This window comes from Prionailurus bengalensis, chromosome B3, assembly GCF_016509475.1.
Source record: "Prionailurus bengalensis isolate Pbe53 chromosome B3, Fcat_Pben_1.1_paternal_pri, whole genome shotgun sequence".
Taxonomy (NCBI): Eukaryota; Metazoa; Chordata; class Mammalia; order Carnivora; family Felidae; genus Prionailurus; species Prionailurus bengalensis.
In genome coordinates this window covers 54360091-54380824 of record NC_057355.1, presented here as the reverse complement: position 1 = coordinate 54380824, position 20734 = coordinate 54360091, and the positions used below count along the sequence as shown (strand labels likewise).

At 36.7% G+C, this 20734-nt stretch overlaps 1 protein-coding gene across 1 annotated transcript in view; it reads right to left on the bottom strand.

Annotated features, from left to right (window-relative positions):
- Positions 1 to 20734, bottom strand: part of ATP8B4 (ATPase phospholipid transporting 8B4 (putative)) — a 191173-nt gene that overhangs the window by 53621 nt on the left and 116818 nt on the right. The window contains exons 16-20 of the mRNA XM_043554514.1: positions 16077 to 16265; positions 10294 to 10409; positions 7145 to 7309; positions 6077 to 6188; positions 3746 to 3851 (exon numbers count right to left, since the gene is read on the bottom strand). Of these exons, the coding sequence (XP_043410449.1) occupies positions 3746 to 3851; positions 6077 to 6188; positions 7145 to 7309; positions 10294 to 10409; positions 16077 to 16265 (688 nt within the window). The remainder of the gene's footprint in view (positions 1 to 3745; positions 3852 to 6076; positions 6189 to 7144; positions 7310 to 10293; positions 10410 to 16076; positions 16266 to 20734) is intronic.

Here is a 20734-nt window from a genome sequence, read left to right as displayed (position 1 = left end):
ACAAACAATTATTAGAGGATACTATGAAAAATTATATGCCAGCAAACTGGACAACATGGAAGAAATGGACAATTCCTAGACACTCACACTCTACCAAAACTCAAATGGAAAGAAACAGAAAGTTTGAACAGACCCATAAGCAGTGAAGAAATTGAATCACTTAACAAAAATCTCCCAAAAATTAAGAGTCCTGGGCCAAATGGCTTCCCAGAGAAATTCTACCAGACATTTAAAGCAGAGTTAATACCTATTCTTCTCAAGCTGTTCAAAAAATAGAAATGGAAGGAAAGCTTCCAGACTCATTCTATGAAGCCAGCATTACCTTGATTCCAAAACCAGACAAAGGCCCAACTAAAAAGAACTACAGGCCAATATCCCTGATGAACATGGATGCAAAAAGTCTCAGCAAGATGCTAGCAAATAAAATTCAACAGTATATTAAAAGAATTATTCAGCAGGATCAAGTGGGATTCATTCCTGGGCTGTAGGGCTGGTCCAATATTTGCAAATCAATCAACATGATACATTAATGGAAGAAAGGATAAGAACCATATGATCCTGTCAATAGATGCAGAAAAAGCATTTGACAAAAATACAGCATCCTTTCTTTTAAACCCTCAAGAAAGTGAGGATAGAAGGAACATACCTTAACATCATAAAAGCCATATATGAAAGGCCCAGAGCTAATATCATCCTCAATGGGGAAAAACTGAGAGCTTTCCCCCTGAGCTCAGGAACATGACAGGGATGTCCATTCTCACCACTGTTGTTCAACATAGTACTCGAAGTCCTAGCCTCAGCAATCAGACAACAAAAAGAATAAAAGGCATCCAAATTGGCAAGGAAGAAGTCAAACTTTCATTCTTTGCATTTGACATGATACATGGAAAACCTGGAAGATTCCACCAAAAAAATGACTACAGCTGATACATGAATTCAGCAAAGTTGTAGGATATAAAACCAATGTACAGAAATCAACTGCATTTCTACACACCAATAATGAAGCAACAGAAAGAGATATCAAGGAATAGATACCATTTACAATTGTACCAAGAACCATAAATACCTAGGAATAAACCTAATCAAACAGGTCAAAGATCCATTCACTGAAAACTATATAAAGCTTATGAAAGAAATTGAAGACACAAAGAAATGGAAAAACATTCCATGCTCATGGATTGGAAGAAAAAATATTATTAAAATATCAATTAATACCCAAAGCAATCCACACATTCAATGCAATCCCAACCAAAATGGTACCAGCATTCTTCACAAAATTCTAAAATTTGTATGAACCACAAAAGACCCCAAATAGCCAAAGTAATGTTGAAAAAAGAAACCAAAGCTGGAGGCATCACAATCTCGAACTTTAGCCTGTATTACAAAGCTGTAACCATCAAGACAATATGGTATTGGTACAAAACAGACACATAGACCCATGGAATAAAACTGAGAACCCAGAAATGGACCCACAAATATATGGCCAACTAATCTTCGACAAAGTAGGAAAGAATATCCAGTGGAAAAAAGACAGTCTCTTTAGCAAATGGTGCTGGGAGAACTGGACAGCAACATGCAGAAGAATGAAACTGGACCACTTTCTTACACTATACACAAAAATAAATTCAAAATGGATGAAACACCTATATGTGAAACAGGAAACCATCAAAATCCTAGACGAGAACACAGGCAACAACCTCTTTGACCTCAGCCACAACAACTTCTTACTTCACATGTCTGCAAAGGCAAGGGAAATAAAAACAAACATGAACTTTTGGGATCTTATCAAGATAAAAAGTTTCTGCACAGTAAAGGAATCAATATAAATAAAAGGCAACTGACAGAATGGGAGAAGATATTTGCAAATGACATATTGGATAAAGGGTTAGTATCCAAAATCTATAAAGAACTTATCAAACTCAACACCCAAAAAACAAATCATCCAGGGAAGAAATGGGCAGAAGACATGAACAGACACTTCTCCAAAGAAGACATCCAGATGGCTAACAGGCACATGAAAAGATGTTCAAAGTCACTCATCATCAGGGAAATACAAATCAAAACCACATTGAGATACCACCTCATACCTGTCAGAATGGCTAAAATTAACAACTCAGGAAATAACAGATGTTGGCAAGGTTGTGGGGAAAGGGGAAACCTCTCGCACTGTTTGTGGAATGCAAACTGGTGCAGCCACTCTGAAAACAGTGTGGAGGTTCCCCAAAAAGATAGAGATAGAACTACCCTATAGCCCAGCAATTTCACTAGTAGGTATTTATCCAAAGGATACAAAAATGCTGATTTGAAGGGGCACATGCACCCCAATGTTGACAGCAGCATTATCAACAATAGCCAAACTATGGAATGAGCCAAAATGTCCATTCACTGATGAATGGGTAAAGAAGATGTGGTATACACACACACACACACACACACACACACACACACACACACACGCACTGGAGTATTACTTGGTGATTAAAATAATGAAATCTTGCCATTTGCAACAATGTGGATGGAACTAGAGTGCATTATGCTAAGCAAAATAAGTCAGTTGGAGAAAGAAAATATCATATGATTTCATGGAATTTAGGAAACAAAAAAGAACATAGAGGAAGGGAAGGAAAAATAAAATCAGATAAAAACAGAGAGGGAGGCAAACCATAAGAGACTTAAATATGGAGAACAAACCATGGGTTGCTAAAGGTGAGGTGGGTGCAGAGAATGGGCTAAATGGGTGATGGGATTTAAGTAAGACACTTGTGCTGAACATTGGGTGTTATATATGTAAGTGATAAATCACTAAATTCTACTCTGGAAACCAATACTACACTATATGTTAACTAACTCGAATTAAAAAGAAAAAAAAAAGACTTCCTTTTTTTCCCCAAGGTTCATGAACAAAAGTGTAACGATGGAGACCATTAAGGAAGCCATAGTGCTCCACTGTTGTGTTGAGGGAAGGTTATCCCCTTCTAGAATGCAGCAAGATACAAGCAGTTTGTCTCTAATTCAATAGTCTGCTTGGCCAGACCCAGGATGCGCTGAGCTTAAGGATGCTACTTCAAGCATTAACAAGCAAAAATTGTTATAGGACAGCATTTTTTAAAGTTCTTAGAAAATAATTATGCAGACTTTTAAAATGTTCTTCTTAAAATGTTCTTCTAAAAATTTCACAGTATTCTATATCTCATAAGCATTATATATTTGGGTTTAATAGTAACTATGTTGAAATATCTACTTTCTTTAATGCTGAAAGACTCTATTCCAACTTTACATACCATCTCCTACAGTGGTGTTTTCCAAATTTATCCAATCATAATTTCATGTAGGTCCTTATGAAAATACAAATCCCCATACTCCATCCCCTGGAGGTTCTTAATTTGGGAGCCAGAATGAAGAAGCTAGTGAATTGCTATTTTTAACAAATGCCCTCATTGAATCTGACCACTCATCATATAAGAGCTATTTCTAAAGGACAACCCAAAGTAAATGATTTGAAATCCTTTTCTAAATATATGTGGAAAATGTTGGAGGCCTGAAGATGACATTTCATTACTGATGTCAAACTTATCTCAGTTTGTCACCAAAATGAATAGGAGTTTAGGAAACATGCAGAAAGAGCTCTATACTGAACTAAGGCCACAGAAACTATAAAAGACCTTTCTACTTTCTCAACTATCTGACCTTCCCTTTCTCCCTCCGTCACTCCCTGTCTTCCTTTCCTCCTTCCTTCAACACTTACCTGAGTTCTTCTCTGACTTCCACTGCCGTGTTCCCTGATATAATGAACACATCATTCATATCATCAGTCAGCATGTTGCAGGCATAGCCAATGTTGATGGCAGTTTCTAATACAAAATAATGTTCAGTTAGAATATTAATTAATAACATAAGTACTTTTCCATAACAGTTTTGCGGCATTGCCCTTAATGTCAGAGACACCACAATGAGTAATAAAACACAAGAAACCCAGAGCTAAATTCAAAGACCCAGGTTCCATGACCAAATTCACCACTTGCTAAATCCATGGAGAAGTAGCAACATCTATAAATTCTCAGCCTTCTCATCTAGTTTTTGAAAAAACTTCTTGATTCCCAAAATTAGTACTTAAGAAAATACCCTAAGATCCTGTGATACAGTGAAATATTTTTTTCCCTAAAGTCCCAAATACTGCCTCTGAAAGAGCTGACGTACTTAATTTAGCAATTATTCAATCTGATGGGGTAGACACATTGAAAAAAACTCACAAAATGTTCATTTGAACAGCAAAAATGCTCTTATGATAGCTTTATAGTTCTCCCACACGCAATATTGCCATTTCCCCATTAAGTAAATAAAACTCTGGAATGTGAGATCACCTCAAAGACCACCCAGGAATGCTGCTACTAGGTAACTGGAGAACTACATAATGTTGAGCAGTCCTTCCTCTCCTTCCACAGAACTGGACCCTAGGATAATTAGGTAACCCTTCCATCTTCGATAGGGTCATTTGTTTCTAATTCTATTGAGTCATTAGGCTCTAGTTCTTTTCTTTTTTTTTTTATGTTTATTTATTTTTGAGACAGACAGAGACAGAGTACAAGTGAGGAAGGGGCAGAGAGAGGGAGACACAGAACCAGAAGCAGGGTCCAGGCTCTGAGCTGTCAGCACAGAGCCCAATGCAGGGCACGAACTCACAAGCAGTGAGATCATGACCTGAACCAAAGTCAGATGCTTAACTGACTGAGCCACCCAGGCGCCCCAGCTCTCGTTAATTCTGTAGAACAATTACATTTTTCTTAAGTCTCAAGGCAATTGATAAAATCTTAGCATATTCTTTGTATAAGCCATAGAAATGAAAGCTCAATGAGAGTAAACCTGTGGATATTCATAAGTAAGTGAATAGTTATGGATGTACCTACTGATCAACACCAAACTCTAAGAAGTCTCTATTAACACACCACAGAGCTCAATTCTCTAATGTTTATTTTTTATAATCAGTGATTTGGGTGAACATATAGAGAACTGATTTATCCTATCTACAAATCCTCCAATGTCCTAAAAAATATGTAACAAGTAGAGAAAATCTTGAAAACATATGTGTTCCAAGTAACTAAATATTTCTGATTTACAGATGACCAAGCATAAAATGACTTTTGTTTTAACCATTACTGCTAGCAATAGATCTAAAACGTATTGATCCCTTTTCATTCTTAGGAAACAGAGTACTCTGAACATAATGACTCTTTCTCTGCTGACTTGGTGTTTTGTCATGTCTGAAAGTGGGTCAGCTCTTATTGTACCACTACGTGGGCAGTCCTGGAATTTAGCCAGCTTGCACTGGTACACCTGTGTTGATTGTTAAAATGTCAAAATATTTCCACACGAGTTGACAAACAGCTGCTTCCCTGAGTCTCCCCAAACCTCCCAAACATCAAGAAACTAACCAAGTAGCCCTGAGGTATCCAATGTGCTGCTCCAGTGCTGTGCCACTCTCTGTCCTAACTGGGGGAGGAAGTACCCATGTGAAACAATAGCTAAACATTATTTAATGCCATTGTTGCCTACAGGTGAAACTATTATATTTAAGAAGCAATTGCACTGAAACTCAAATGATCCCAGGGTATACTACAGAAGATAATTTGTTAGTTTGTTTTCTTTTGTTTTTAAATAATAAATTTTTGTAATGTATTAGCTTTCCTTTTTGTATTTCTACTCCTTACTATTTGAAGGACTGGGAAAATATCTAATTCATTAGGCTTTCTGGTTTAAATTTTACCATAGAAATTATTGCCCTCCCCCACCCTCCCTTCCACCGTCCAGGGCGCCTGGATGGCTCAGTTGGTTAAGCATCCGACTTTGGCTCAAGTTGTGATCTCCCGGTTCGTGAGATCCGGGCTCTCTGCTGTCAGCTCAGAGATCACTTTGGATCCTCTCTCTCTCTCTCTCTCTCTCTCTCTCTCTCTCTCTCTTTCTCTCTGTCCCTCCCCTGTTCACTCACACTCTCATTCTGTCTCAAAAATAAACATTGAAAAAAAGAAATTAATCCCCCCTCTTTTCAAGACATCATCATCATCATCCATTTTCAAATTACCTTGTTTGTCTCCTGTTAGGACCCAGATCTTAATATTGGCTAGCGATAAATTTGTAACCGTTTCAATAACACCCTCTTGTAACTTATCTTCTACAGCAGTAGCACCTAGTAGCTTTATTAAAAATAGAGAATACCATATGTTAATGCAGGCAAACAACATCCACAATATGTATGGCTTTTAATCACAGAGTTTAGAGGTCAGGGAACATGAACTAAAAATGGAAGTTATGATGCACTGACACAGTAAGCATCTTATTATGTGCAGAGATGGGTTGGGAAGGACCTCAAAAGGAGGCACACCAATTAATGGCAGGGATCCTCGAAGTTAGAATTCACATGAGAGATCTGATCTGCTCAGATAACATATTAGCATAAACCATCAGAAGCCATTTGGGCTTCTAAGAGCTGAAGAACTCCCCAGATGCTTCCCCACTTATGTCAACATGGAAAGGTCCAAAGGAGAGCCCTAATCTCATAGTAAGGATCACCAAAAAGTAGAGTCACTGTCCTAAATTAACAAACCAACAGATGCCATAAACTAAAAAGTGAAGATTCTTGTAGAATATTTTACCCAGAGATGAACATAACAAGCTCCTTAGTAACTCATGATAGATGAGCATAATGGCCAACTGGGGCCTCAGGGAGGAGCTTCTAAAGCTCATACTCTGGGAAGCACAGGTATCATCCTCATGGCCTAGGATGGTTTAGAGCTATAGCCACTCTTCATGGCAAGTTTTCCTGCTCTAAAAAGGTAGATCATAAATCAGGGAGAAAAAACCCCAACATATTATCAAGTACATACCAGAGGCTGACAAAGAATAAAGATGCTACTATCTTCTACTTTGAGGGGACAACTGTATAACCTACTGTTAATAGAATTAATCCTCTAGGCTATCTAGGGCCATACATGGAAAACTTGAAGCCAATATATATAGTATGACTCAGTGTTTGAAAGGGGGACATCAGCTGTGTGCAAGATGATTTAGCAATGAATTACTCCCATGCTAGATCTCTAAACATATACTATCCCTTCTGTAAACACAAACCATCATGCTTCTAAATGCATACCATCAAATCCCTTTCAATTTCTTCATATAGCCCAGCTACCCGTTCATCTCTCTCATCTATAAGAGCATTTGCATCTTCAAGCATCTTATGCCATTCTTTAAAGTACTTGTCATCCAGATCTCTGTATGCGATGGCCAAAGTTCGAAGACCTTCCCCTGCAAATTCCTGCCGGAGAAGAAACAAATTTAGGAACCATCACAGAATAATAATCATGGCAATAACAACAAGAACAACAACAATAATGGGTAAGAAGTTTTTCACTTAAATTAATTTTGTCCCAAGAGTATTATTTGGCTACGCTGACCTCCAACTTTTTAATCTCCTTGGAAATGGGATAGAATGTTTGTATTTTATATTTTACTTCTATGTGGTTAAAACACTCAGGGGAGCTAGCCTTCTCCCTAAAGACAGCTTAAATACCTGTTTAAGTGTCCTAGCTGAGAAGTGATCAACCACACCCATTACTTGAGATATCCATTTGAAGCAACATATATTGGTTCCAACCTATCCCCCACATGAAGAAGCACTCTTGGCAATAAGAGACCTAGCCTGTTTCATGGCTCATGGCACTCGACTTCTGGTGGAGAGGAAAGGCTTCTCAGAGGAACCATAGGTCTCAAATCAAAAGTAGGAGCTCTCTCAAAATATGGCAGCATGACATCTCAATACTCTTGTCATGTTCCCCTTAACAATACAGCTGTGTCTAAAATTAACTGAGTTCTACTTCTGTTTATGCTTGAAGTCTTCCATAAGAAAAAGTACAGATGAATAAATAAATGCTGGTCAGGCAACAGAAGTCAAAGCTTATTAGGCTGTAATAATAACCTCTAGGGGAAAATGGGAGAGTAAGACCAAAAGTTAATACAAATGTTTACTTCTTGGGAAGTAGGACTAGAAGTGGAGGCTAACTTTTACTCATCATTCCAGATCATCTATACATTTTCTCATTTTCTGCTATATGAAAGTTTTATTTTAATAATGAAAATTCTTAGAAATTGTAAAAACACCATCAAGTCATGTTATTTTTAAAAAATCATTATTTTTGAGACGCTGATTTCTATGGAGTTAGTGTGTAATAATTGGTCAATTAATTGAAGAACCATACTTTTCGTTTAGTGTCTCAGTAAACTGACAATCTCAAGTGATACCTCGATGTTTTATCCTTCTAATAGGAAAAACAAATAATAAAAACAGGAGACTGGTAGTTGCTTACGTGTCTCACATAGTCACAATAGCTAGAAACATATGTAGATTGCTTTGTGGAAATGCTGGAAACCTCCCACTTTGTCTAGGCCTCCAGTGGTCATTTTATGGGCCTCCACACTGCAAGTGTTTTTATAGCATTTCTGCTCCTTTGGACAGTGCCACCGAGCATATCTTCTCAGCTGTGTTCTGGCTTATAGAAAAGACATAGGTCTGTGATCAGGCACAAGTTAAGCCATGACACACCCTAATTAGGTAAATGAAAAGAAAATTCAGTGCATATGACAATGATGTGGTTTTGCCCACAGAGACCATGAGAAAAAAATTATCCAAATTTATCTTGTAGGCAATTGGTAGCACTCTGGACATTGCAGTCACATTTTGCAAGACCACCACTGGGTCCCCTACTGATCTGAAAATCTAGTTACTTCCTTGTAACAATCTTTTGTCCTCTTAATTCACAGAAACGCTTCTTTGCCTTTAACTTGCAACCGCACTGAGCATTACCAGTGCTCTCCTCTCTGTTCTGCACAACAGTGAATTAACTCTAAGACGGCATTACAAAAGGGGACAGATGATTTAAGTTATTTAATTAGTGCATGAATCACAAGTTTAATCCTAAACGAGCATTTGAGCAAGGTCGTTTCCTACCATTAAACAATTCAAAATCAATTATTAAATATAAACTGAAAACCTCAGAATTTAAAGCCAAAACAAATAAAGTAAATGAAGCAAAGAGCAAGTCAAATCGATGCTACCTGGAAAAAAACTCTTGTGCATCGAAATGTAAAAAGACCAAATTAGGCTTCCTATACTTCAGTATGAAAGGAGAATGTATGAAATCCAAGGCCTGTGGTGTTTGAGCAATGGCAAAAATCAGATACTTATGATTCCAATGTTGTTTTCAGAAAAAAAAAATTAAAAAGACCATGTCGGCCTTCTGGAAGAGATTAAAAGAAAATCAAGAATGCTCTATTCGAAAGACAAAAACAATAGCTATGTTTGTAACCAATATTACTAAACCATCATTCTTTAAACTTAAAGTCAGGCAAAGTAATTTTTTGTTTTGCTTTGTTTGTTTGTTTGTTTTTTAAAGATCCAGGGAATGTTCTGTATTAAATATAGGGCTTGACAAAGAACATGAATCCTCAATAATTTTTTAAAGGAGAGGATATGAGAGTTTTGACCAGCTGCCCTTAAAGTTCATATTCGGTTAAATGGAACCTCAAACAAAAATCAGAAAGACACCTGAATCTCAGGTTTAAACCAGGTTAATGTTCACATTAAATCAGACTCTTACTCTTTTGCATATATATATATATATATATATATATATATGCGCCAAAGATTACTCCTGCTCCCTTCAGAAAGCTTTTATAAAGATACTATGCATAGTCTCAGAATGTATGCATTTGGTAGCTTCAACCTAGAGAACATAGGTGACTCAATATAATTTATGACCTGATCAGAAGGACCCCTGGAGGAGAAAGCTGGCTACGATTTTCCCCTCAAGCATCTAAGCACAATCCTAAACTATTCGCTAGGGGTAATCATAAAGGATTCCTTTGGTGTCAGACACATTAGAACCCAAGGGAAAGCAACTGTCCTGCTCCTCTTCCCAGAACCCGTCCAGTCTCCAGGGAAAAAGCCTCAAACTGCAGGGGAGTTAGAGCAGGTGTGTCCCGAGCCTTTCCCTGGCCAGAGTTCAGGAGGCTACATGCAGCAGCTACTTCACAGCTGCTGTGTGTTAACCTGTCTGTGGTAAGACTGACCAGACTTTCAGCAGGACAGGGGTCCATGTGCCAGTTTCTAGACATTCACTGGCACATTTTCCTGTGCTTTCTATTTCAAAAGTCACATCATTTAGCTTATATTTTTAAAATAAGACCTAATCACAGGAAATGGCCAAAGGGCCATTGTGCTAACCTTGAGACAGAGGCACTTACACTGAGATGGTCTGTCGTCAAAGTCAGAAGGTCTTCATTGGATGGATGAAGTTTTTCAAACAGAATAGTGTCTGCTCCTTTGGAATAAAGCTTTATCTGTCCTTCTGGGTTTCTAACTGAAAAGAAAAATTTTGCATAGTAGATAATCAATGAAATCCGTCAAAACTAGACTTTCCTAGGACTCCAGCCAGGAAATTTGGAAATGGGCATAACGTTTTAGCTAGTAGTAAAATACTCAGTGTCTTTAATTAGAAGGTCACTATCTAAGTCAATTGGCTTTATTCCTGTTCTATTAACTTAGAAATATTCCATCTACTGGAATCCTTTGATTTCCCAAACTCAGAAACAAGTGTTTTTATTCTGATGTATACAACCTTAATATTTTTCTTACCTACTGTTTTGAGGAGTTGATAAATTCAAATTAAGCATTCTGGATTGAACAGAATTGAGAGCTTTGCTTGCCTGTCTCCTGTTGCAAAAACTCAAGACCTACCATAGGAATCAGCTTTTAGTATTATACCAAATGATATTCACATGGAATTCTAGTCATTCAAAGCCATGGTTTATGCATTAGTTCTCAGTCTTTGCTGATGTTTTTCTTTATCCTCTTTACTCCTTGGGAATGCCCTTTCTTTCATTCTTGGTGGCTGATTTTGGGGTCACAACCCAGGCTGTAAGCATGCCTCACAGGGAGCTTTCAAAATTATTTTCTACCTTCTTTTAACTGGAAGCCTGTATTAGTTATGGCTATATTTTTAATCTGTCCTCCCCTCCAGGTTTGAGAATGACAGCGCTGATGAGGATCCCCTCATCTCCAGTCCTTAAGCCTTCCCCTGGCTGTGCCTCATGTTGCTTCAGAAAAATCTTTTTTGAAACCACAGAATACTTGGCCTACATTTGTAGGCATGGTTTTACAGCTTGGCACATACTATATACTTAATTACTTGTTGAATGAATGACATGACATGACAATATATTTCTTCCAAGTAACCACCTACAGTTTGAAACAACTTTCTGGATCACAGTTCCACGGTCTGAACACTGACCATCACAAGTTTCATCAAGTCAAAGACTACTGCTTGCTTTCCATTCGATTACACCTTTTCTCTAAAAACAGAATGCCTCAAAACAGATGAACATGAATATTGACTATTAATAGAATATAAAATTTAGAACTTGATTTAAAGAAATATAAATAACAAAGCACAGTGAATCAATTTCCCTTCTAACCTTTTACTACTCTTAGCTAAGACTTAATCTAGTCTAGTTTCCTCCTGGGTTTGAATATGTATAATGCACCTTTGGAACTCTTTTGTGTTGACTTATGGAGGACTCGTCTTCTCTCCTAAGACTGTCGGTCAGCTCTCCTAGATGCCAGAACTCATGCAGTTTTTCTTGTGCCCTGGCTCTAATTGCCCCCATTGTGGAAAGAGTTGGAGGGTGGTGGAAAGCATATATAATTCATCTAATTGTTCAAGTGGGGGGAAAACATTTAATTCTACGGAAGCCTTTCTTGCTTTTCTTCTACAGCAATACAATTTAGTAATTTCTCCCATATTTTCTCCCTTCCATCACCAGAGCTATAAAGGCAAATTATGTGCCTTCTACTTTTACCAGTATGACTTCCCTATGACTGTTTTTTATAGTCTAGGCTAGGACATCAGTTCTCAAGCTTTTTGGTCTCAGAACCCCTATGCACTCTTAAAACTTTGTGAGAACTCTAGGCCTTTTTAAGCGGGTTAGAGCTAATAATATTTACCATATTAGAAATTAAAGTTGAGAAATTTTATTAGGGCAATGGTCTTAGAACACTAATTATATTACTATAATAATAATATGACTATTATAATAATTATGATAATAAGCATATGACATATTAACATAGGTAACATTTCTATGAAACATAATTATATTTTCCATAACAAAAAAATTAGTTTTGGGAATGACATTGTTTTACATGATTACAGGTCTGGTTTAAAAAATGGTTAGATTCCCATATCCGCTTCTGTAGTTCAATCTGTTGTGATATCACACATCATGCGGCTTTTGTAAAACTCCACAGTATACTCATGAGAAAAAGAATAAAAAAGACAAATACCATTAGTATTATTATGAAAATGTTTTTGTCCTTGTGCATCCTCTGAAAACCTCCCAAAGTTTCTTAGGGTTCCCCAGACCACACATGGAGAACCACTGGTCTAGGAAATCACAAACCAATTATGATTTGTTCAAATCTCTTACCATCTCTTTGTCTCAGTTTCTACATGTGAAAAGGAGACATTTAAACAATCTAACTCCTAAGGTCCTTTCCAAGCTATATTCTTCTCATTCAGTAAACAGTTTACATTTCCTTCATGTTTCTTAATCAAGTATTAACCCCTTAGAATTTGTGTGAATCCAATTTCATGGAATCCTGCTTAATTTTACTCACTAAACCTTTCCTTTTGCAGATCAACAAGTTTTTTTCTCTTCATTCAAGGCTCCTAGTCATCTCTGCTAGGAAATCCCAAGGCTAATCATATCTCACTCATTTCAGAAGTTAGCCTTTTTAAAATCTATTTAAAGAAAACAACAGTTTTAAATGGTCGAGATAACATGTGGGCAGAGTCTGGACAAAAGTCATAGATTTTTAGTTGTAGATTCTTCTCCTCTTACCGGTCCTTTATACATTGTTGTGCCTCAAAGACTTTCCCAGGATCTAATTCCCTCCCACTCTTCATGCAGTCACATTCATTTCTAAGGCTTCAGGGTACATTGACAGGATGATTGATTTTAAATGCGTATATCCTGCCCAAATCCATCTCCAGCACTCCCTTTGAATATGTATATCCAACCACCAGCTAGATACCTCCTTTTGGATATGCTCAGCCACACTAAATTCAAACTGCACACATTATCTTCCTCCAACAACTAGGTATCTCTCCTATGTCTCTGCCCCAATAACCAGTTTCACCCTTCTCTAAGTCTTCCAAACCAGATATCCAGCCATCATTCAAACTCCTTCTCTTCTACCACCCATACATCCAATTGCAGCCATGGATTTCTCTTCATCACCTTATCTCTTGCTTATATTATCACATTAACCTAAATGTTCCACTTATTGCAATCCCGCTTTTCTTCAAACTCCTCTGTAATCTATCTGGAATTATCTTCACACAACTGCATACAACCCTGCAATAGCTTCCCTCTGCATTTGGATCAAGTATGGACTCTTAAACATGGCATAAACAGGAATCATCAAGACCTTTCCTTTTTCAGCCTATTTCGTACCCTGCTTCACCATCTTCTCCTGGGTGCAATCACACAGAACACATTTCAGTTTCACATTCTCCCTTAGCTCCAAGTCCCTGGGACATGGTAGGCACTTACTAAATATTTGCTTAATTGAGTTGAATTATAGTTATGCAAAATTCATTGAAAGCAGCTATGCCTTTGTGACATAAAAAGAAAAAGAAAAAAGTCACAAATGGTTTCCAGGTTTATGCTATAAGAGTAAATGTAATAGCAACTCTGTGAATGATGATGAATAATTCTACTTTGCCATATCTCAGTTGGATGCCTATTCATATATACATATAGAAAAATGCCTGTCATACGGCAGTGTGATTTATACTTTGATCATCTCTAAAAAGTTTACAGTTGAACAGGTCTTACTAAAGATCTTGCAAGGGCTTTTCAAGGAGCTAGACTAATTTATTTTTCTTTAATGTTTACGTGCCACTTGCCTCTATTAATATCTTTGAATTTCATCTCTGTGTTTTTATTAGAATTGGTCCTTCCAAAATTGTACAATAAGATTTATATGTTTATCTGTAGATTCTATATCCTCTGACAAAATTCTATAGAGAAATCTATTTTTATTTAACTGAATTAAACCAGGGCTCTTGCCCCAGAATGAAAGTAGTACTAGTATTGAAACTATACATTCATGATTCAATGAATGATAGCACCCCTCCTCCAAAAAAAGGAAGGAGGAGAAAGAGGAAACAGAAGAAGAGGAAGAGGAAGCAGAGGAGGAAGAGGAAGAAAGAGGAAGAGGGGGAAGAGGGGGAAAAGGAGGAGAAGGAGAAAGAGAAGGAGGAGGAGAAGGAGAAGAGAAAGCAGCAGCAGCAGCAAATATCTGAGTCTTCACATCAGAGGGTTGTCCCCACAGACCAAGCCATGTGACAATCATGAGACTAGCACTGTTTTATTCTTTGCCTTGTTATCAGAGACTTTTCCACCCTAGTGGAGCCCCTATTTCAAATTCCTTCTGATTAAAAACCAAACAGAACCTAAATAAAGCCCATAAGCCTCCATGCATTCGGTGGTAGAACATTACCTTGCTTCATATGGGATCCATTAAGTCAAACATCTGAAGTTTGTGGTTAGGCTGTGATTTCTCCACAGCCCATAGTGGTGACTGATGCTGGGGAAAAGCCAAAAATTTCCCTGTGTAGCAATTTTACATTTTTGTCAACACCCTCATAGCAAAGAGAAGCCAGTTCTAGGCCAACCCAACATTAGTAACACCTCCCCTGAAGCTGTAAATAGAAGAGAGCTTCTGCTGATATATGGTTAGGCCAATGCCTAGAGCAGCGTATGTGCTCATCAGCAGCACTGACGATGCCTGCCTACAGCCTGTTGTCAAAAAAATAAACATAAACATCCCCAGATGATGTTTGGTTTTTACCTGCTGAGAGCATTCTATCACAGCTACTTTCCAGTAGTTAGAGGCCAAAAACCCAACCATGTACACACACGTTTTCCACAGTAGAAATTGATTTAACATGACCAGAATATTCATAAGTTACCAAGTATTGGCTTAAATTTTACTTAACAAACATTTATAGAAAACCTACTATGTGCCAAGCTCTATGCTGGGCCTTGGGCTGGGTAAGATGGCTAAAACACAGCACTGCCCTCTAGCATATACTCTAACAACTGGGAAGGTCATGAGTATCATGGTGCTGGTATCACACTGGTGTTAAGAACAAGGTGCTCTGAAGAACAGAGGAGAATGCAGTTATTTGGAGAGTAGAAGAATTAAAACAACAGGTGGCATTTAAATTGGACATTTCCAGGTGAGTAGAAGTTTCCAAGGAAAGAAATAGGGAAAAAGAGTCTTAGGTAGGGGAAACAGCACACACAAAGGGTGAAAGCGTACAACGCATGCCTGGAATGCAAGCTCTAGTAAGGCTGGGGAAGTTTGATGAAGTAGAAGAGAAATAGACTGAAATCAGATTGCAAATAATCTTGAATGCCATGCAAGAATGTTACCCTCTAAATTCTAGAAAGCTACCAAGGTTTTTTACGTAGGTGATGGCAAAATCAGGTCAAAATTTTGGAAAGAATACCTTGGTATCATCACAGAGCATTATTTTAAGGGGAAATAGTGTTAAAGATATTGCAATAATACAGGCAAGTAGTGGTAAAATCCTGGGAAACATCTCTAGAAAACACAATGAGTAGTAATTGAGGATCTATTATTTCTGTGTGTCTGAGTTTTGTTATCTTTAAAATGGGCGTTAAAATAATAGTACCTACCTTACAGGGTTGCTGAAATAATTAAATCAGTTAATTCATGTAGACAATCTACAATAGTGCTGGATTCAATAAGCACTTGCTACCCATTAGTTATACTTACTAGTGCACTGTTGAGGCTAAGTTGAAAATGAAAGTTTATCAAGTTACAAAAATACCACAATTCTCAGTATGTAACTAGGAATGAAATAATGCTTAAGAAGCATCAATGTGATGAGTACTATCAAAAGATCAAACATAATCTCAGCTACCAGTCATACCTATGACAGACATCCTTTTTCTGATATTGTTGAAGTCCAAGAAGGCAAGAAGTTGGTAAGTAACCAGTGTTCCCAATTCTTCTATTGTTATTGTCTCTGAGGTTCGAGACTTAAAAATGAACCCCAAATTTCTTGCAGCAGTCACTAAAGCCCCTTCATCAGGTGACTGAACTTGGTAAATCAGCTGCCCTAAAAGGAAAAGAAACTATCGTATTAAACTATAGCCAAAATAGATTGTACTAAACAAAAAAAGTAAAAGAAACAAATGTACTGATATTGAGAATAATCGCTAATATTCACAGAATGCCAGTGCTAACTCCAACTCATCCTATAACACCCAACTCAAGTGTTAGCTCCAGAAGTCGGAACTTTTCTACATGCCAACCAGCCAGACCAAGTGCCTATACTGGGAGATACTACAGGACACCACACATACCACCATCAGAGCCCCTGCCATCTTATACAAAAATATCCATCTATGTGTCTGACTCTCCACGATGCTGAAAGTTCCTCAGGTCAGAGGCCATGGTTTTGTATTTTCAGTGACTAGACATGTGTAGTGAAAGTTTCACAAACTAAAACACTTAATATGTATTAATGCTCATAATCCTCATGATAAGCCTTTGAGGTAGGGATTATTAAAAAATTATTATTTCCATTTTATACCAATGACCTATGACTGAAGAGTTTATATGATTTTTGCAAGATCACACAGCCAAAGAGTGATGAAGCAGGTATTCCAAGTTCCACTTCAGTCTGCTACTAATGACCAGTTTATTATAATGCATACAAGAAACCGCTTGAGATGTAAGAAATCAAACCACCGTGCTCATTCTTGGCGCCTGATGTGTATGTATCAGGCTGGGAGGAAGAGGGGAAAAGAGAGAAAAAGAATGAAATGAGCAAAAAAAAAAAAAAAAAAAAATCAAACCAAACCAAAACAAAAACAATAAACTATAAAAATAGAGCATGTACAAAGACATTCTATATAAAATTATATTATCTTTGTTTATAAAAATACATTTGAGGGGCGCCTGGGTGGCGCAGTCGGTTAAGCGTCCGACTTCAGCCAGGTCACGATCTCGCGGTCCGTGAGTTCGAGCCCCGCGTCAGGCTCTGGGCTGATGGCTCGGAGCCTGGAGCCTGTTTCCGATTCTGTGTCTCCCTCTCTCTCTGCCCCTCCCCCGTTCATGCTCTGTCTCTCTCTGTCCCAAAAATAAATAAACGTTGAAAAAAAAAATTAAAAAAAAAATACATTTGAAAAAATAGGCAAAGCTATATCCCTATCTACTGACTTCAGGAGATGTACAAGATCAATTCTTAAGAAAATGAGTTGCATATTTATATACTATGTTTCCTTTTCATGTAAAACAAATAACTACCTATCTACTGCATATATTAATTTATATATATATACATATATATGTACATACATATTTATATATGTATATATGTATATTTATATATATGTACATTTATATATATACATATATATATATGTATATATGTATATATATATAAAGGGTGAAAGGATGACACCAAATGTTACCAATTGGTTACTCCTGTAGGGGTGAGATTAGAATACTTCATGGACGAAATTATTAGCTCTGCCTTTATAAATTTTGTAGTGTGGTTTCACTTGATACAGTAGGCATAAATTAATTTTGAAATTCAAAAGGGAAAAAATTATAGCAGTTACTTTATCTACCTATGAAATTATTTAACTTTCACTTCTGCAACATAGTAAACTGGGTGCCAGGACCAACTTCCCTGCTACAAACAACCACAGATTCTCTATAAAACATTTTAATAATTTTAAATACATCCAAAAAAGATGTACTGGCAAGAAAATAAGAACTATTTAGGCCAAAGATGAAGAGAAAAAATACAGATAGAATAAAGGCCTTACTGTAGCCAGCTTTTGCCTTGAGGACATTTTCTGATCATTGATCATTGATTTCTAGCCTCTGAGAGCTTGAGTTAGAGAAGACATAGCCCAGGTAAGAAGTTTAATGGGAGACCACCTCTTAAAACTGGGCCTCCAAGGGTGCCTGAATGGCTCAGTCAGTTAAGCATCTGACTCTTGGTTTTGGCTCTGGTCATGACCTTGTGGTTTTGTGAGTTTGAGCCCCGCCTCAGGCTCTGCATTGATAGCATGGAGCCTGCTTAGGATTCTCTCTCTCTCCCTCTCTCTCTCTGTCGCCCCCCTCCCCCCACCCCCACTCGCACTGTCTGTCTTTCAAAATAGATAAATAAACTTTAAAAAAATGCCTGGGTCTTCAAAACACTACTCTCTTGGTATAGAGGAGAATTGGAAATCAGTGCCTCCTTCAAGAGTGCCTGTAAGGAAAAATTATCTACCTATAAGTGGAAAGAAAAATTTTTTCTGCTGAAACTTTAAGACCAAAGACTGACTTTCACACATATTTGTATCCTAAATTCATAATACTTGAGTGACTTGAAAAAAATCAAACTGGAAATTTAGTTTAATATGTTCCTACATTAGAACACTACAAGTCCTTTATGGAGGAACTAGCCTTCATCTCAGGACCCAAAGAATTTCTACAAATAAAGTTCCAAGTAAAATGATCATCTCACAGTGAAAAATCATTAAAATCACAATAAATAAGACACAATCAGAACAGAAATAATCTAAGATCTTCAAAAACTTCAGATGTTGGAGGTATTAGAAATAGCACACTCAAATACTGGATAGATTTCAAAAAAATTTTAAAAAGGCATAAAATTAGGCAGATTTGAAAAAGAATCAAAGACCTTGTATAAATTAAAAATTAAAAACTGCATATTATATATTGCTAGAGAAAGAAGCAGTGTACTGTGAAAAAATAAATGGAGGAACTATGAGAATATATCCCCAAGAGATAGGGAAAGAGAACAAATGAGAGACGTGTTAAAACACATAGAGAAAAGAATGAAAATATCTGACACTGAAGATCTAATATGAGAGGGAAAATGAGTCAGAGACAAAGCTGGAAGAAATACATGGCCCAGCAAACTCCAGAAGTGGTAAAAAATGACATTCTACAGATTCAAGAATCTCAATGAATTCCAAGTAATATATTTTTCAATCCACACCTATAGTGATAACATGGAAGAAGAAATCTTAAAAGTAGCCAGGGAGATAAGACTGATGACCTTCACGCCACAATTGGACGAGGAACTGACTATACAGTAACGGAAATAGCAGCAGGACACAGTGGAATACCTTCAAGGTGCTAAAAGAAAACTGTCACCTTAAATTTCTGCACATAGCAAAATGTTCAAGATTAAGAACAGATGAAGTTGTTTTTCCAAAGTTTTTGAGAGTTTATTAGCAGGAGGTTCTCTCCTAAAAGAAATTCTCAAGAATACACTTTATGTCAACAGAAGATCAGAGTTGGTACAAGCATTAAAGAGCATAGAAATGAGTAAGTATATAGGATAAATCTAAGCAAACACTGACTATAAAAACAGTAAAAGTAACCTCTTGCGGGATTAAGAAAGAAAATACATGACAAGAATACTGTATAAGTCAGGACAGGGTTGATTAGTTTTGAAGGCTCCTAAGTCTTTGTTTGGTTTAAAAGAAGGCCTAGGCTTTGATAAGTTCATTATGCTAAAATTTCTAGGCTAACCACTAAAATACAAATAAGGATTCCAAAGCAGAAGTAAAAATGGACTAAATCCATAAGAGGGAAAAAAAGAGAGACTAAGACAAAAGTTGGGGCAAATGTAAAGTACAAAATAAGATGGTAGTAATAAACTAAATGTATCAATAATTATATATTAAATACTTAAGATCTACATATATCAATACTCAAGAAAGATAATGGACTAAATGTTATGCTTAACCTTTAGTTCTATCAAACTATTCTTTTTAAATGTCAAAAATTATCTCATTCATGAAAGATGTGCCTAAAACACAAAGAAAAAGATAAGATTGGCAGGAAACAGTGGAAAAAAGATAAATAATGCAAATACTAACAAAAGCAAAATACCTATAACTATATTCATATAAGCCAAAATAAACTTTAAGGCAAATATGTGAAAATTGTGTAATTGAGTAGTCAAAATAATCCAAAGAGAGGTAGAAAATTGAACAATACAATTAACAAACATTATCTAATGGATATATTTACAACTCAGTACCTAATAACTACAGAATACACATTCATTTCAAGCACACATGAAACATTTACTGAAACTGAACACATACCAGACCATAAAGCAAACCTCAATAAATTTTAAAGGATTGATATAATGAGGCAGTAAGAAAAAAAATTCTAAAACTTTTATCTTTTGAATTGCCATACACTAAAATAGAAAAAAAATCCTATTAAAACACTTGTATTTTCCACTTTTCCTGCCTCTGCATTTTCATCCTGGAGAAGGGAATGAGAATGTCAACTTCTCCAAATGACTTCTCCGTGAAACAGTACACCTTTGAAATAAAAGCAATAGTTTCAACTATAAATTATACAATTAGTAACTTTAAGTTTGTTAGATTTGGTTCTATTCTTTTCCATAATTAATGTTTATATAAAAAAGTTTGTTTTCCAAGGTACTTTAACATACATGTATTTAAGCTATCTATACTGTAAATAAATCTTTAAAAGGAGAGCAAAATAATCCCCCCTTACTCAGTGATATAATCCTTC